At 48.1% G+C, this 16,764-nt stretch overlaps 1 protein-coding gene and 1 pseudogene across 2 annotated transcripts in view; one reads left to right on the top strand and one right to left on the bottom strand.

Annotated features, from left to right (window-relative positions):
- Positions 1–16,764, top strand: part of GAB3 (GRB2 associated binding protein 3) — an 80,207-nt gene that overhangs the window by 42,286 nt on the left and 21,157 nt on the right. For both annotated transcript variants that reach the window (XM_032846268.1, XM_032846266.1), the window contains 3 exons: positions 3,398–3,701; positions 5,811–6,027; positions 6,399–6,874. In XM_032846268.1, the coding sequence (XP_032702159.1) occupies positions 3,398–3,701; positions 5,811–6,027; positions 6,399–6,874 (997 nt within the window). The remainder of the gene's footprint in view (positions 1–3,397; positions 3,702–5,810; positions 6,028–6,398; positions 6,875–16,764) is intronic.
- On the bottom strand, positions 13,535–14,724 carry LOC116860308 (annotated as a pseudogene).

The following is a 16,764-nucleotide window of genomic DNA, read 5'->3' as shown; positions in this document are numbered from 1 at the left end:
CTGGACCGGCTCTTGTGGTTCTTACTATGATGGCAAGGAGCCCTTTAGCAACAACCATCAGGAGATTTTGAAGAAATCTAAGTGTATTACTTACAAGACCCAGAACACCTGCGGCCACACAGCAAGGCTGTAGGTAGAAGAATGCTCACAGGGGCTGGGGTTTTGCTTTTATTAGGGCTGAGGGTGGGGCATAGGGTTTCCTGGGTTCATTGTTGGTGAGTTCGAAGCATGAGCGTGGGAAGAGAAGAAACAAGCGGCCCGAATGGTCACTTACCAAAATCCACCAGGGTCTCTGGAACAGAGGTGCCTCAGTGGGGCGAGGGGCCCTGCTCCCCATCTGGTGCTGTATCTCTGAAGTGGGTGTCTGGGGGATGCAAAGCCTGACTGGGACACTTGCATTACAGGAAGGCACGAGGGAGCCGTCGTGGAAGCCCTCCCTCCAGAGCTTGCGCTGGCCAGGCGCCGCGCCTGTGCCCCATGCGCCTGCCTCCCCACAGTCCCCATGCTGTCGCGAGCCACAGGAGGCCATCAGGAAGCGGCTGCAGAACAGATGAGTGACCCCAGACATGGCTGTGTCTTTCTCCTCTGCGCTCCCGCTGCTCCCGGCCGACCCCTCCGCAGGCCGCCTCAGCGCTCGGTCGGAATCTTCCCGTTTCCTATTTCTGCCCCTTTGCCATCCCGGCCACGCAGCAGGCTCGTCTCCGGACCGGCTCGCAGCGGCTTCTCTGTGTTCATCGTCTGCCAGGACGCGTGCTGACTCTCAGTATTACTCCCTCCGAACTGCTGTCGAAGGAAGAGAAAGCTGTTCCCATAAAACTGAGAGCAGTTCAGTAGAAACTTGGTTCCGCACTCCGTTTGAGTTCCTCTTTTATAGTCACTTTTGGGAAGTACCACACAGTTCCTCTTCACAGTTCCCGACCGAAGTTGCCTTTGGAAAGTTCGGGGTACCCAGAGTCCCCGTGAAGTCTTTCCTTAGCAGGCGCACTGGGTGTTCCTGCATCTTCTGGACCCTTCGCTGGGCCCGCACCTTCTCAGGGGACCCAGGGATTAGGTTTCGTGTCCCTGTTTGCCCAGTTCCCATCCCCCACGTCCCAAAGCCTGCAGCGACGCTCAAGCTCCTTCTCTTCCCATCCGAGGCCGTGTGTTTACGACAAGAATTTATGGACTCAGCCGCTTTCCTGTCCCTCCTGGATCATGGGCACACAAACGTGCTGTGCTTTCTCCTGTCTTAAAAACAAGGACTTAATCACATGCTTTGTCCCTCTTCCAAGTGGCTTGACCGTCCTCAGATGTTCACAGTGTCCATAAAGGCAGAACTGGCTGGGGCTCACCTGCCAGGCACCGATTCCCCTCCTTGTCCCGACCCAGCATGAAGCGGCACCTTTGCCTTCTCGTGCCTGCTCCTCGCCATGGCCTCAGAAGGGTTTTCTGGTCTGAGGTGTAACGGTCGGCCGTTGGGCTGAGTGGCCTTCTGCCTCTCAGGGCCTGACCAGCTTCTCTGCTGCGCTGGAGCTCGTGTGCCCTGGGCAGGGAGGGCATCACGAACGCTCCAGACGGGGTCTTTTCCTCCCCCCCGACCCCGGCCTCTTGGTCGGTGGGCTTTTAAATGTGTCAGGCACCTGTGAAGCTCGAGATACGAAACACTTCCTGTCCCAGTGGCCGTCACGCCTCCTGGCAGAAGCCCATGCTTCCTGTGTCGCACCTGCTGCTCGGAAGAGCCGTGCACAGAGCTGTAAATCTCTGCACTTGCCCTTGGTGGCTGCAACGATGAGGAGATCCCGTGGAGAAGAGCCCGCCGTGGCCGGCAGCCTGTGATCCTTGTCCGTGCCCCGCTCTTCCTAGCAGAAAGCGAGGTGTCCAATGTGGGGAAATGGGGAACCTGAGGAAGTTCTCCTCCAGGAGATGGTGGGAAGTTTACAGATACCGAGGACTCCTTACAACGGCGGGGCTGCAGTCAATTGCAAATTCACATCTTTTCCTAGGCTTCATACCCCAGGATGGAGCTCCTCTAGGTCGGGGGACGTGGGTGTCTGCGGAGCCATGTCTTGGTGCTGGTTTCTTTGGAACATCATTGTCTTTTCTGAGCATGGACTAAGGTTTCCTTGATCATTTTACCTCGGCGCTTGGCTCTTTCTGAGATCCTGTGGCTTGGAACAAGTTCCCTTTACCTGTTACAGTGTTTCTCTGCAGGGCCCGACAGTCAGCCCCTCCGCCCTTGGCCTTCAGGACGCGCAAAACACACCTCTTTTCAGATGCCCCCTGGGGCGTCCCAATCCCTGATGAGGAAACACTGATTTAAGAGGTGAATGCTTAAGTGTGATTTTCATCTGAAAAAAAAAAAAATCCTCGGGCGCCTGGGTGGCTCAGGTCTGCATTAGGCTCAGGTCACAGTCCCCAGGGCCTGGGATGGAGTCTTGTAACGGGCTCCCTGCTCAGAGGGGAGCCTGCTTCTCCCTCTTCCTCTGCCTCTACCCCTGCTTGTGCGTGCTGTTCCTCTCTGAGAAATAAATAAAATCTTTCAGAAAACATACCTTGGGGTGCCTAGGTGACTTGGTTGGTTGAGTGACTTGGTTTTGGCTCGGTCGTTGTCTCAGAGGGGTGGGACTGAGTCCTGAGTCAGGCTCTGTGCTCAGCATGTCATCTGTTGAAAATTCTCTCTCCCTCTGCCCCTTGTATTGCTTATTTCGTTCTGTTAAAAAAAAAATCCTTTGGCCTAGAGGTGTTCCAGTCTATAGTCACACACTTGTGAAGGGTTGGCCACAGAGCCCACTCTCCTATTTTTACCTCATGCTCACTACAGCTCCTTCTGTGCTCACTTGAGTTCACATCCCTTCCTTAGGGATTAGCCTTAGTTCATTTTTCCAAACCTCAATGTTCTCATATGGAAAACGGACATCAAAATAGTGACTTCTCTGAAGTATAGCTTGGAGACTAAATGGGTTATTGTGAAGCCCTTGGGGCTTTACAGCAAGATAGTCATCCACTTCAGATGGCGATGACTCTGTCTGTCAAACGTGTGTGAGTCTTCTCTTGCCGGTAGTTGTGTAGAGGTGTGCTAGAGGGTTCTGGCAGTGGCGGGCAGTCCTCAGTTGTGTCTGATTTGAGAGTCTGACCTTGGCTTTTGGACCGCGATGGAGGGTGGTAAACCAGCTGTCTTCTCACCGGTCACCAGGGGCTTTAGTGGGCGCGTGTGTCCATTTCTATCATGTCCCTGTGCCACGTGGCTGCTGAAAGGCTGTCCTTGCAGCCACTGGCTAGAGCCGGCTTGAAGGCGGTGTGTGCCGCGTTCCAGCCGAGGCTGGTGGCCTTGGCCTAATTTCACTGAGGTGACCCAGTGAGTTCTCCGCTGTCCTCGTCAGGACGGTAAGTAAGTCCCTGTCGCCTTGCCTCTCCGCAGGCCTGGCGCCGGCGCTGGTTCGTGCTCCGGCGGGGCCGCATGAGTGGCAGCCCGGACGTGCTGGAGTACTACCGCAGCAAGCACGCAAGCAAGCCCATCCGCGCCATCGACCTGAGCGAGTGCGCCGTCTGGAGGCACATGGGCCCTGGCTTCCTGCGCAAGGAGTTTCAGAATAATTTCGTATTCATCGTCAAGACTACTTCACGTACCTTTTATCTGGTGGCCAAGACCGAGGTGGAGATGCTGGTGTGGGTGTACAGCATCAGTCAGGTCTGCAACCTGGGCCAGCTGGAGGAGGGCGCAGGTGAGAGGGGGAGGGGTGGGGAGGTGGGGGGGACGTGGCCGCAGGGGGGTGGGGGGGACCAGTGGCGATGCCGACCACCGCTGCTTCCAGTGTGTGTGGACAGGCTCCAGGACATCCTCAGCCACATTCTGCCTTTACTGCATCTGTCCTGCGGCACATTTGGGTGGCACATGTACCTGGTTTGAATGTGCCACAGGAGAGGTGCAGTAAAGGTAGAACATGGCTGCTGCTGATTTCCTGGAAGTATTAAATATCAGCGTTTTTTATTAATTCATGGAACCCCAGGTTTTCTGTTGTCGATCGGGCTTTTCAGCAGTGGGCGGTAATAAGCCAGAACTCTCATATCTCGTATCTCCCATCGGCTTGAGGTTTGTGCAAAGCAAATTAGCTTTGAGGTTGCTGTGGGCTCTTCCTCCTGTTCTCTTCCTCTCCGCTTTGCTTGCTTTCTCTTGCTCTCGCTCACTCTCACTCTTGCTCTCTTGCATCCACATGTACTCCTGTGTTGTATACCGAAGTTACACTTTGCTTACCTGTGCGATCTTGACTCTGATCTCCTTTCGCATCAGTTCTATACTGCAGTCGACAACCCCGTCAACATCCCGCTTCTCACCGCCCCCCTGGAAACACATCAAACGCTAGGTGGCGCTGCAGCGTGTTTCCTGGGAAACTTCAGTCTCATGACTGAGCTTCCGGAGCACTGGAATAAAAGGAAACGATACGATGGCAAAGCCCTTTATTCTTGCTACAAGGGTTGAAGCTTCCTTTCGAAGCCACAGTGAGCCCTTCCTGGCCAGAGTCCAACCGATGCAAAGAAGGCAAGCGTCCCTGACCAGCTCTTCCAGGCTTCTTGCTCATTCCCAGCTACCCTAGTCCCCACCTTCAGCCCAACACTTCTGTGTCCATGTGCCAAGGTGTGTGTCCCCTCTGTTGCTTGCCTCATGCAGGAGTTATCATAAAACATAGATACTCCACGTATTTCCCAGTATTCAAAGAAGAACAGGAATGAGTCAGAACCTGGCAGAAAACAGGCAGGTCTGGCAAGAATTTGGAAGAAGCCAGAAACCACCCCTAGGACCCTTATCATTCCCTGTAGTCCCCCCTCGTCAGTTCTTAGAAGGATGTAAGAGCATAGTCCTCTTCATCTGAGAATAACACCCAGGCCGTTTCTTGTGGCTTTTCACAAGAAGTGTTTGGTCCTGTATCCAGCAGCCATAGCTGGTCATTGCCTCGGGTGTACTTTGGCCGGGAGCTCTGCTAACTGCTCTCGTGCATGAGCTCATCTTGTCCCCAGACCAAGTTTGTGGTCTACGTGCTATTAGCATCTCTGCCTTACAAAGAAGCAAACCGGCAGCAGGTCGGTAGCTAACCCACAGTTCCAACAGCAAACAGCACACCCTGGACTTGAACTCAGGCAGTTCTGTACCAGTGGGACGCAGGAATCCCAAACTCGTGCCAGTGGGGTTCAAAGGGGAGATAAAAACAGGCTTTTCACCGGCCGGTTCTGAGTGTTATGCTTCTTGAGAAATGGCGGCTTTCCCAGCCATCACACCCTATTTCCTTCTTTCCTTTTCCTTACACATCATTACCAGGATTATTTATGTTTCACTTGTCTGTCTCCTCCAGCGGCTTGTAGACTCCAGGGAGGCCAGAGTCTGTCCAAGCAGACTTGAAAGAGCGCTGCGAGCGCAGTGAGTGCACTGGGATATCTTGTCCAGGCAGGCATAGACACGCATGTCTGTGTGCATGCACATGGACGATGCGCGCACACATTCTGTGGAACATACGTGTGTGTGTTGAGTGAATAAACAGTCGCACGGGGCTACGGCCAAGAGCCATAAAGAAGCTGTAAGTAGACTACGTTAGTGCAGACTTCGAGGCCAAGAATGCTTCACTTTTTTTACTCTTAATTGATTCAACACTTCAGTCTTGGAACACGGGTCTTCTTCCCCAGACATTGTTTATAGCTCGGGGAAATGGTCGACTCCGTCATGGCAAACACCAGCTGTGATTTGCATCTTCTGTTTGGCCTCGTAGATGCTGCCGGAGCACGGGTGAGTGAGTGCTGTAGCCGCCCTTCGCCGTTAACCTGGGGAATGCTTTCTCCGGCAGATCCGACCGAGAGCTGCTCTCGTGGGCCCCCCGCCCTCCAGCTGGCGCCAGGCAGCTGCCTTCCCAGCGGCCGCACCCCCAGCGCCTCTGGGCCGAGAGGTGACCTAAGCACGGATTTCGTGGCTGCTGAGGACAGCAGAAGCGAGTCAGAGTTTCTACCCCTTCCTGACTATCTGATTCTGTCCAACTGTGAGACTGGACCACCGCGACAGGCCAGGTACGCTTCTGTGCTCATCTGTGTCCGCGGAACCTCCGCTGCCTCCTGGGCGCTGCCATGGGCCGGGTCTGCTTAGCCGTGGCATCTTGGAGTGGGTGCGTCTCCCTCACCTCTTCCTGCCGCAGCCGAGGTGGGGACAGAGCGCCGTCAGCCCGGGATGACTCATGCATGTGGCTTTTGTGTCTGACCTTGCGTCGCCATACGTGTCTGAGCCCGATGTCCTGCACCCAGGGATTGGTGGGGGCGGGGATGACGGTGGCAGCGTGGGAAAGAGGCCAGCTCGGCTTCCGTGGCACGGAGGTGGCTTTTGTCTTCTCACTTCCGCCAAGGACCTGCTGCGTTCGGTCACACGTCCTGCTTTCTTCCTGCAGTCTGCCCAGCAGGTGTGACAGCTGCTCGACCTCGGAGCGCTCGCTGGAGCAGGTTTTATCTGATGACGTCTTCGTCGACGGCCCGCCGTCTGCGGCCCCCGCTGGCTCGGGCCGCCCCTTGCGCCGTGGGAGTGGCTCCCAGAAGGTGCTTTCCCTGCGGCCGCAGGCCGCCCTGACGCGGAGCAGGGACAGCACTGGGCCGGCCAGGGATCGCTGCTCTTCGCCGCTGCCAGAAACGCCCTTAAATGCCACCGTTCAGGTCGACAAGAACCAAGGTCTCCTGCCCTATGAAGCCGCAGAACGCGACCTGGCTTCCGGCACGCCGCCGCCGCGCCCCCCGAAGCCGAGCCACCTCTCCGAGCGGCGCCAGGAGCAGCCGCCGGTGGACAGCACACGCCACATCGGGAGGCCGGAGAGCACTGAGGCGCCGAGAAGGGTCTCTCTCTCCGGCTTAGATAACATGAGCACCTGGAAAGGTAAGTGGTGGATGCCAGCTCAGACCGCGAAGCCTGCCTCCTCTGTCCTTGCATCCGTGCGCCAAGTCCAGGCGCCCCCCGCCCCCCCAGCCACTGTGCTCGTCCGGCGTGGCTGGGTCGCCCGATGCTCACAGCTCACCTTCAAGTCCGGCCGCCGGTACACATAGGAGGGTCCCTGGGACTACTGAAGGGAGAGCCCTTGTCCCTTACCATGCCCCTGTCCGTAATGGGCTCCCCACCCGGGGCCTAAGCTCCTGAGCTTGGTTTGGAGTCACTCAGAGCCCCACTGGTACAGGAGCTGAGATCTCTTGCCTCGGCTCAGCCAGGTTTCAGTCTTCGGCTGTCACAGGCACAGTGAGAAGAGAGATGGTAGACCTTAGCTCTTTTCTTTTCCAACTATCCCATTGACCCTATTCATCGCCGCATGCCATATTACGGGTCTCTCCAGGTTGAGCTGACCGTCCACTAGGGGTGTAGCTTTTCACCCGGCTGTCACCATCAATGTAATTCTCACCCAGCCATATCACTGCGGTCTGTTGCCATGCCCTCCTAGAGCCCTCTTTTCCCTTTTTCTATAAAGCTGTTTATTCCGATGGGGTTTCCTTGCTGCCTCCCTCCCTCTCTCTCTCCCTCTCTCCGCCCCCCGAGCCCCCAACCACTGTCCCAACCAAAGATGATCACTCCGGCACTGCTACCTCTAAGGTCATATCTTAAAGGAGTTCTGCAAGTTTAAGGAACACAAAATCATTCTGACTGTAGTGCTAACTCACTCTGGCGAAGGTCTCCCCCAGTGTCCCTACTGATGCGACCTTTACGCATTACTTCTGCCAACCTCAGTGAGACAAGCACATGCTGAGTGCACAAAGGGTCTTAATGTGCTAAAGTGTGAACGGTAGCCAAAAGGGGAAACTGAAGGACTGTGTAAGCAGATTCTGGAAAGCAAAATGACTACACCAGTAGAATGATGGACTGTGAAAATGGATCAGAAGTCTCCAACTGAAAGGGTGCCTGGTCAGCTCAGTCTGTAGAGCACGTGACTCTTGACCTTGGGGTTGTAAGTTCAAGCCCCACACAGGGTGTAGAGTTTAAAAAGTAAAATCTTTTAAAAAAAGGCATCAAAGAACAAAAAAATTGAAATAATTCAAAACTTTAAGACAGACCTAAAACAATTGTATTCTTTTACACGAAGGCAACAAAGTCTCATCAAAATAAAACTCATTAGAACAGAGGTTTTGACCATGAAACGAAGACCCAAAGCAACAGTGATGGACAGAAACTACATGGGTCCAATAAAGCAGAAGGAATATGTCAGATTGATTGTTCTGCCTTCCCCACTGAGGTCGACCTGGACTTGATGTTTGCGTGTGACCGCAGAGTAGACTCAAGATTCATTATTTTCCACATAGATCGCCATCCAGTGACCCAGCACCCCTGACGGCAAAGGCCCTCGATCTTGACATCATGACCCAAGCCGAAGGCAGGGACTTAACCCACTGAGCCACCTAGGTGCCCCTCTTTAGTCTATTTTAATAGACTATTCAGATTATCTATATTTTTCAAACAATCTGTTTATTTCTCCTCATTTTGCAAATTTACTGTCATAAAATTGATTATAATAGCCTCTTGCTATCTGTAGGGTCTTATTATAGACCCTGTTACAGCTTCTTTTCATTCCTGGTATTGATAATGCTGGTCTTCATCTGTTTTTCTTAGTCAGTCTTGCTGGCAGTTTATCAGTTTTACTAGTTATTTTGTTTTAAGTAAGCTCTACACCCAAAATGGGGCTTGTACTCATGACCCCGAGATCAAGAGTCACGTGCTCTACCCACTGAGCCAGCCAGGTGCCCCTGTTTTGCTTTGTTTTTTGTTTCCTTTTCTTTTGTTTTTGTTTGTTTGTTTGTTTGTTTAATCAGAGTACAAGTTTTGGTTTTGTTGAATTTTTTTCCAGTTGTATATTTGTTTTCTGTTGCATTAATTTTTGCTCATATCTTTATTCTTTTCCTTCCTTCTTGGGTCAACAAACTGTGGCCTATGGGCCAAATGTGACCAGCAGCCTGTTCCTTACAGCCCACCAAGAATGGGGGTTTTAAAAAAAATACTCTCTGGTTCTTTTGACCCCTGTTGTACTTCCTTGGAGGTAATTTGCATATTTTCCTAAATTCTTTTAATGGATGGGTGGCTTATTGAATTTCTGCCTTTGTTTTTTTACCTAACGTACATGTTTAAGGCTACAGATTTTCAGCCTTATAGCCCTACAGCCACATCCCACACTTCTTGAGATATCATATTTTCACTTTCATTCTGTTCAAAATATTTTCTAGTTTTCATTGTAGCCTCTTCTTTGCCCCATGCATTATTTAAAACTGCATGTCTCCATTTCCAAACCTGAGAAATTTCTAGTGATTTTTCTCATCGATTACATTCTGGTTCGAGAACATCCTCTAGTTCAGTCCTTGGAAATCTGAGATTTCTTTTGCAGCAGAGCACACGAGTATTTCTGTGAATAATCAGAATGTACCAAAAAGTATTCAGGTTCTTCAGTGGTCGTGTCATTCATCCCTCCTCTGTCTGCACTGATTTTCTGTTTCCTTGTTGTAGCAGTTACCGAGAGCTGTGTTCAAGTCTGCCCCTATGACTGAAGAGTGTCTCTTTCTCCTTTGTAATTCTGTCAGGTTTTTCTGTGTATAATTTACAGCTATGTCATTAGTTATATACCTCTTTTTTAAAAAAGATTTTGTCTATTATTTGAGAGAGAGAGAGAGAGAACGCGAGCATGAGAGGAAAGAGGTCAGTGGGAGAAGCAGACTCCCTGTCAAGCAAGGAGCCCGATGTGGGACTCGATCCCGGGACTCCAGGATCATGACCTGAGCTGAAGGCAGTTGCTTAACCAACTGAGCCACCCACGCCACCCTAGTTACATACCTCTTATAATTTTGTATTTTCCTAGTGAATTGAAACTTTTATTGATTTGTCATGACTCTCTAGTAATGTTTTTGTCTTAAAGTCTGTTTTATGATACTGACATACTATGTCTGTGTCAAGTACTAAATACTACTAAGTACTAACCAGCATTCTGTTGGTTAGTATTGGCGTGGTGCATGTTTTCTCATTATTTGGCTTTCATCTCTTCTGTGACTAACTTTTAGATAGGTTTCTTATAAAAACATAGAGCTATTTTTTGTATTGTTATTTCAATTTTTATCTATTCTGACAGTCTTTCTCTTTTCTTTTCTTTTTTGATTTTTTAAAGATTTTATTTATTTATTTGTCAGAGAGAGAGCGCGCAAGCAGGGGGAGCAGCAGGCAGAGGGAGAAGCAGACTCCCTGCTGAACAGGGAGTGCAATGTGGGGCTCCATCCCAGGACCCGGGATCATGACCCAAGCCAAAGACAGATGCTTAACACTGAAAGGTTAACCTATGTACATTAATTAGATTCATTTTTACCATTTTATTTTGTGGTTTCTGTTTTTCCTGTTTGTACAAAATTTCTTACATGTAATCTCATTCCTTGCTTTCTTCTGTATTGAGTTTGCTACCTCTTTTCAGTTTTGTTTTTTTACCTGTTTTCACTTTTATTTTTTATTTATTTTTATTTTTTATTTTTTAAAAAATATTTTATTTATTTATTTGACAGACAGAGATCACAAGTAGGTGGGGGTGGGGGTGGGGAAGCAGGCTCCCTGTTGACCAGAGAGCCCAATATGGGGCTCGATCCCAGAACCCCGGAATCATGACCCGAGCTGAAGGCACAGGCTTAACCCACTGAGCCACCCAGGTGCCCCTGTTTTCACTTTTAATCTCTACTAATTTAGAAGTTATACATTCCCTTTCTATTCTTAGTGATTACCTTCTACTTTTTTTATCCTGCATACTTAACTTAGTATCTGAAATTTATCAATATCCTTACTCTTCTCCCAACGTGATGCAAAAACGTTAGAATACTAACACCATGTAGTATTTTACTTCTGTCTTAGTTTTTTAAATCCCATAGGGTAAACATTGGTATTATTTTATTCAGTCATTTTTTTTTAATTTTTAAAAATTTTTTAAATTTATTTTCAGCATAACAGTATTCATAGTTTTTGTACCACACCCAATGTCATTCACTCATTTTTTTAAAGTTTCACTTACATTAAGTATTTTTCTAGTTTATCATTACTTCTGGCATCTCCTAAATTCACTCTGGGATGATTTTAATTCTTTTTGTGGCTTATGGATTCACAGTTACTATATTCAAATATTTCCTCTCCATTGTCCTGAGTTTTTCAAATATTGCCTATCCATATTCCCTGTTTTCCTCTCGGGGCCCAATTACGTGTATTCTAGATTTCACACTCTGTCTTTTGTGTGTTTCTTGAATTCTTTTTTTTAATATTTTTAAGATTTTATTGAGTTATTTGAGAGAGAGCAAACAAGAATGAGAACAACAGAGAGCATGAGCGGCGGGGGGGAGGGACAGAGGGAGAGGGAGAAGCAGGCTCCCCGCTGAGCAAGGAGCCCGACACAGGGCTTGATCCCGGGACCCTGGGATCATGACCTGAGCTGAAGGCAGACGCTTAATGACTGGGCCACCCAGGCGCCCCTTGAATTCTTTTTTACATATTTCATCTCTTTGTACTGAATTCTAGTAATTTCAGTTTTTGAAGTCTCTCTTCAGTTGTGCCTAATCTGTTGTTTAACTCATATTTTGAGTCCAAATTTCATAATAAACGGGCTCTGCTAAGTGACTACCTAACTGAGGGCGCTTCTGGTTTCAAGTCATGCCCCCAACTCTTCCTCCTCCAAGAAGAAAAAGGGATAGACAATGAAAAGTCTCCTTTGCACCTCTGTCTCCTGTTTGCTCTTTCCATATCACCCATATCCTACTTGAGAATTTTCTAGATATTCAAGAGAATATGCATATATAATCTTCTACTTTTTAATACAAACAGTACCATTCTTACACTTTACTGTATCCATTGATTGTCCTTTCAAGAATATATCTTGGATATTATTCAGCCATAAAAAAGAATGAGGGGTGCCTGGCTAGCTCAGTCAGTAGAGCATGTTACTCTTGATCTTGTAATTATGAGTTCAAGCCTCACAGTGGGTGTAGAGATTACTTAAAAATAAAGTCTTTAAAAAAAGAGAGTGAGGGACGCCTGGGTGGCTCAGAGGGTTGGGCCTCTGCCTTCGGCTCAGGTCATGATCTCAGGGTCCTGGGATCAAGTCCCGAGTCAGGCTCTCTGCTCAGCGGGGAGCCTGCTTCCTCCTCCACCTCTCTCTGCCTGCTGCTCTGCCTACTTGTGATCTTTCTCTGTCCATGAATAAATAAAAATCTTTAAAAAAAAAAAGGAGTGAAATCTTGCCATTTGCAATGACATGGAGGGAGCTAGAGACTATAATGCTAAGTGAAGTAAATAAGTCCGAGAAAGACAAATAGCATATGAGCAAAGGGAAAAAGAGAGAGACACAAACCAAAAAAACAGACTCTTAACTGTAGAGAACACACTGGTGGTCACCAGAGAGGAGGGGCGTGAGGGGATGGGGGAAACAGCTGGTGTTGATGAAGGAGGGCACCTGTGATGGGCATCAGGTGGTTAAAATAAAAATTTTGTATATTTTTTAAAGATTTTATTTATTTATTTATTTGAGAGAGAGAAAGAGAGTGAGTAGAAGCAGGGAGACCAGGACAGGGAGAAGCAGGCTCCCCACTGAGCAGAGAGCCCGACGTGGGGCTCTATCCCAGGACCCTGGGATCATGACCTGAGCCGAAGGCAGAGGCTTAACCCACTGAGCCACCCAGGCGCCCCCATAAAAGTCCTTTTTCTTAGGAGATACACACTGAAATATTTTGGAGTGAAAGTTTTTGATTACTGCAACTTATTTTGAAATGGCTTGGGAAAATATATTTATATACACATATATGCACAAAGAGAAAATGTATTTCTAGAAACTTTAAAAAAATATTTTATTTATTTATTTATTTATTTGAGAGAGGAAAGAGAACAGAAACAGGGGGAGAGGCAGATGGAGAGAGAGAGAACAGACTCCCCGCTAAGCAGGGAACCTGACTCGGGACTTGATCCCGGGCCCCTGGGATCATAACCCAAGCCGAAGGCAGATGCGTAACTGACTGAGCCCCACCCCAGTCGCCCCTGTAGAATATTTTATATTAAGCCATGTATTTGTCATTTCTAGTGCTCTTTATTTCTTCCCATACCTTTGAGTTATAACCTGTTGTCACTACCTGGCTCCTTTGGGCTGTCGTCATCAAATATGTTCTATCTTCATGCTTTACAGATCACCACAAATTTTTTTTTTACTTTTATAGTTTAATTTGCAAACAGAATTTTTATAACAAATTATTTTTACCAAATCATATCTTGAAAACTGTTTATATAGAAAACCCAGGGAATAAAGTGAGCTGTTCATTGTGGGAGGCCTTAAATTACATTATTCCAGTAGAAAGAAATTACATTATTCCAGGAGGCAGAGGATACCTGAAACGATTGATGCAGCATTAGATTCAAATCTGTAGGTCCTACAGCGACTTACAGCAGCGTTTGGGAAACTAAACCCGTGGCACTAAACTAAGTGCCATGAAAGCCCTTACACAGTACTTGATATAGGGGGGTAGGAAGATTTGAGAACTGAGCCGCATGAGCCGTGACATTTGATCAGCCTTGGTTTGCTCTGCTGAGGGCATAGTCGGCCGAAACTCTCTCCTCCTTCAGCTTCAGCCTCCAATTGTCCTTCAGCACTTTGGAGCCGCTCTGCACGCCTCCTGTTGGCTCGAGGAAGATACTTCTCCCCTTTGCGACATGGGCTCCTCACTCAGGACTTCCGCTTGATGAAAAAGCACCGCTGTTTTCTAGAAGGCGTTCATGGAATGAATGTTGCTGTAGCTGTCCTCCTGAATCTTCCAGAACGGAGTCAGCTCAGACTGAGCTTGAGCAGGAAAGGTAGCAAGTAGAGGGCTGTGTCGCCTCAAGTGCCTGCTGGCTTGTTCTGCTACAGGCTCTTCCTTCTGGTTCCGTTCCGTGCTGCTCATTTCACTGGGCCAGGCCATTCAGTGACAGTGGGCTCTGGGGCGGTGGGTTCCCCCATCTCCTCTTGAACATACGAAATGATATCCTAAGATGCATCACGATGGGACATCTGTTCTTGAAGTGCTTTCGGGAGTTCCTTTCGAGCTCCTGTGGTTTCCTGATTCTGAACATGTTCCAAAAGTTCTTTCAAGCCTGGCTCAGTGAATCACTGGTGAAGTGTTCAGCGCTTTGTCGATCGGGAGGAAAAGTCTCGCCGGTGCGCCATCCGCGCGGACTTGCTGAAGACCTGCAGCTAGCATTGATACCTCTCTCGTGGATCCACGATTTATAGAGCTTTAGGGGAAAGCTGCTGAGACCTCTTCTTTAACCGAATTCACATGATAAAGAAAGGCCCTTAGGAATGGATGTGTTAGGCGTCCCATTAGCCAGAAGAACACCAGTCCCCAGAGCCAGCTAGTTCCTCTCCGACTCGGAAAAACCCTTTAAGAACAGCAGCCGCGTGCTCACTTCATCCTTCGAACCTCTCTCCAGGTCTTTGTAGCACCAGATTGACTTGTCGGAAACCTGAGCTCACGTGCTCTCTGGGTCTTCTGGTACAGCCAGCACAGAGACACCTGTGTGCATCGTGTTATCAAGTTTTGCTGCAGAAGCATCGAGAAACTTTGCTACTGCTTCCAGATCAATACCAGTTTCAGTGAAGCCTTGAATAATACAGTCTTGAAACCGAGTAGGGTCAAACCTGTCTTTTTCCTCTCTTTTTGAAAACGCTGCCCTGATAGCATTGACTTTTGCTGCTTTTCATTATTCATAAAAGACACCTGAATTTAAGTCAGAAATCCCCAATGCGGCAGCAACTGCAGTGGTGTCTCTTCTCCCCAAGTAAGTTTTTGATCATTGTGTTTTTCCTTTAGCATTCCTTGCGAGGAGGATCTGCAGTAAGTTCTCTTGATCTTTGTTTCTCTGAGAATGTTTTTATTTCGCCTTCATTTTTGAAATACAATTGTGTTGGATGTAGAATTCTCACCTGACAGATTTTTTTTTTCTTTCAGCATTTTGAATTTGTAATTCTACTACCGCTGGCTTTCCATAGTTTCTGATGAGTAGTCTGCTGTTAATCTTACTGTGATTCTCTTGTACCTACAGAGCTGCTTTTCTCTTACTGCATTTGAGATTTTCTCCTTGCCTGTGATTTTCAGCAACTTGACTGTGATGTGTCTAGGTATTGAGGTGTTTGTGTTTAGCTTCCTTGGAGTTCTTTGAGCTTCTTAGATGTAGAGTTCTTTGTCAAAGCTGGGAAGTTTTCTGCCATTGTTTCTTCAAAAAAATTCCTTCTTTTTTTTTCCCTCCTCTCCTTGTAGGACTCTAATTACATGTATGTTAGTATGTTTGGTGGTGACAAGTCTTTGAGACTTTGTTCATTTTTCTTCATTCTTATTATTTCTTTTTCGTACTGGACATTTTATATTGATCTTTGGAGTTCATTGATTTTTCTATCAGTTCAAATCTTCTCTTGAGACCTTCTTACGAGTTTACATTTTAGTTATTGTACTTTTGAACTCTAAAATTCCATTTGCTTCTTTCTAATTTCTTTTTATTGATGACCCACTGTTGTGTTATCTTATAATTTTTTAAAGATTTATTGATTTTTTAAAAAGATTTATTTATTTGAGAGAGACAGAGAGAAAGATAGCAAAAGAGAGCATGAGGAGGGTGGAGGGGCAGAGGGAGAGGGAGAAGCAGGCTCCCGTTGAGCAGGGAGCCAGGCACGGGGCTTGATCCCAGGACCCTGGGACCATGATCCAAGCCAAAGGCAGATGCTTAATGACTGAGCCACCCAGGAGTCCCTAAGGATTTATTTATTTATTTGGGGGGTAGTGTGGGGAGAGGGAAAGAGAGAAAAAAAAATAATAGCAGTCTTTTCTGCTAATTCCAATATCTAGAAATTTTTAGAGACAGTTTTTATTGACTGTTTTTCCCCGTGTATGGATCATTATTTTGCCCCCTCTTTGTGTCTGCTGAGTGCAGAGCCAGTCCAGCACCCCTAAAAACTGGCTCTTTTGGATACTGTACTGTAGCAAGTGCATTCTGATTCCCCTAGGATCTGTTATTCTGGTGTATGTTGGTTTAGTGACTTGGTCAGACTAATTTTCTTTTTTTAAATTTTTAAAAAAGATTTTATTTATTTATTTGATAGAGATCACAAGTGGGCAGAGAGGCAGGCAGAGAGAGGTGGCGGGGGTGGGGAGAAGCAGGCTCCCTGCTGAGCAGAGAGCCTGATGCGGGACTTCATCCCAGAACCCTGAGATCATGACCGGAGCTGAAGGCAGACACTCAACCAACTGAGCCACCCAGGTGCCCCAGACTAATGTTCTAGAGTCTTGCTCCGCACACAATGTGCAGCTGCCGTGATATCTGCTTAGCTTTTGTCTTTCATATCCCTTACTTTTACTTGTCATCCTGGCTTCCTAGAGGTCTGCATCATCCCAGTTTATTGGTCAGCCGGCGGTCGGTCAGAGAACACACTGCAACCCTTGAGGCCGTGAGGCTTCCAGCCTTTGGCAACTCTTGCTTTCTATGTGGGCACGGCCCCATGCTGTGCTAGGGATAGGTCAGCAGCTTGGGCCCTCTGTGACCTCTTCTAAATGAGGGTAACTCATGTGTTCACGCAGTTTTCCAGACCTGCCAGGGGTGTGTGAGAGTTCATCAAGGCACACTTTGGCCGACCCCTTCCCTAGATCATCTTGCCATATTTCTGGCTGGTCTGCCTGCTTGCCGCTTACCGTGATCGTCGCTGGTCACCACTGCTTTTGGTGACACCTAGAGGGTGGGGTGGTTATATGCTTGATCCAAGTCAAATG

Source organism: Lontra canadensis, unplaced genomic scaffold (genome assembly GCF_010015895.1).
Source record: "Lontra canadensis isolate GAN:19392208 unplaced genomic scaffold, GSC_riverotter_1.0 scaffold174, whole genome shotgun sequence".
In the NCBI taxonomy this organism is placed as follows: domain Eukaryota; kingdom Metazoa; phylum Chordata; class Mammalia; order Carnivora; family Mustelidae; genus Lontra; species Lontra canadensis.
This window is presented reverse-complemented; position numbering and strand designations above follow the sequence as displayed.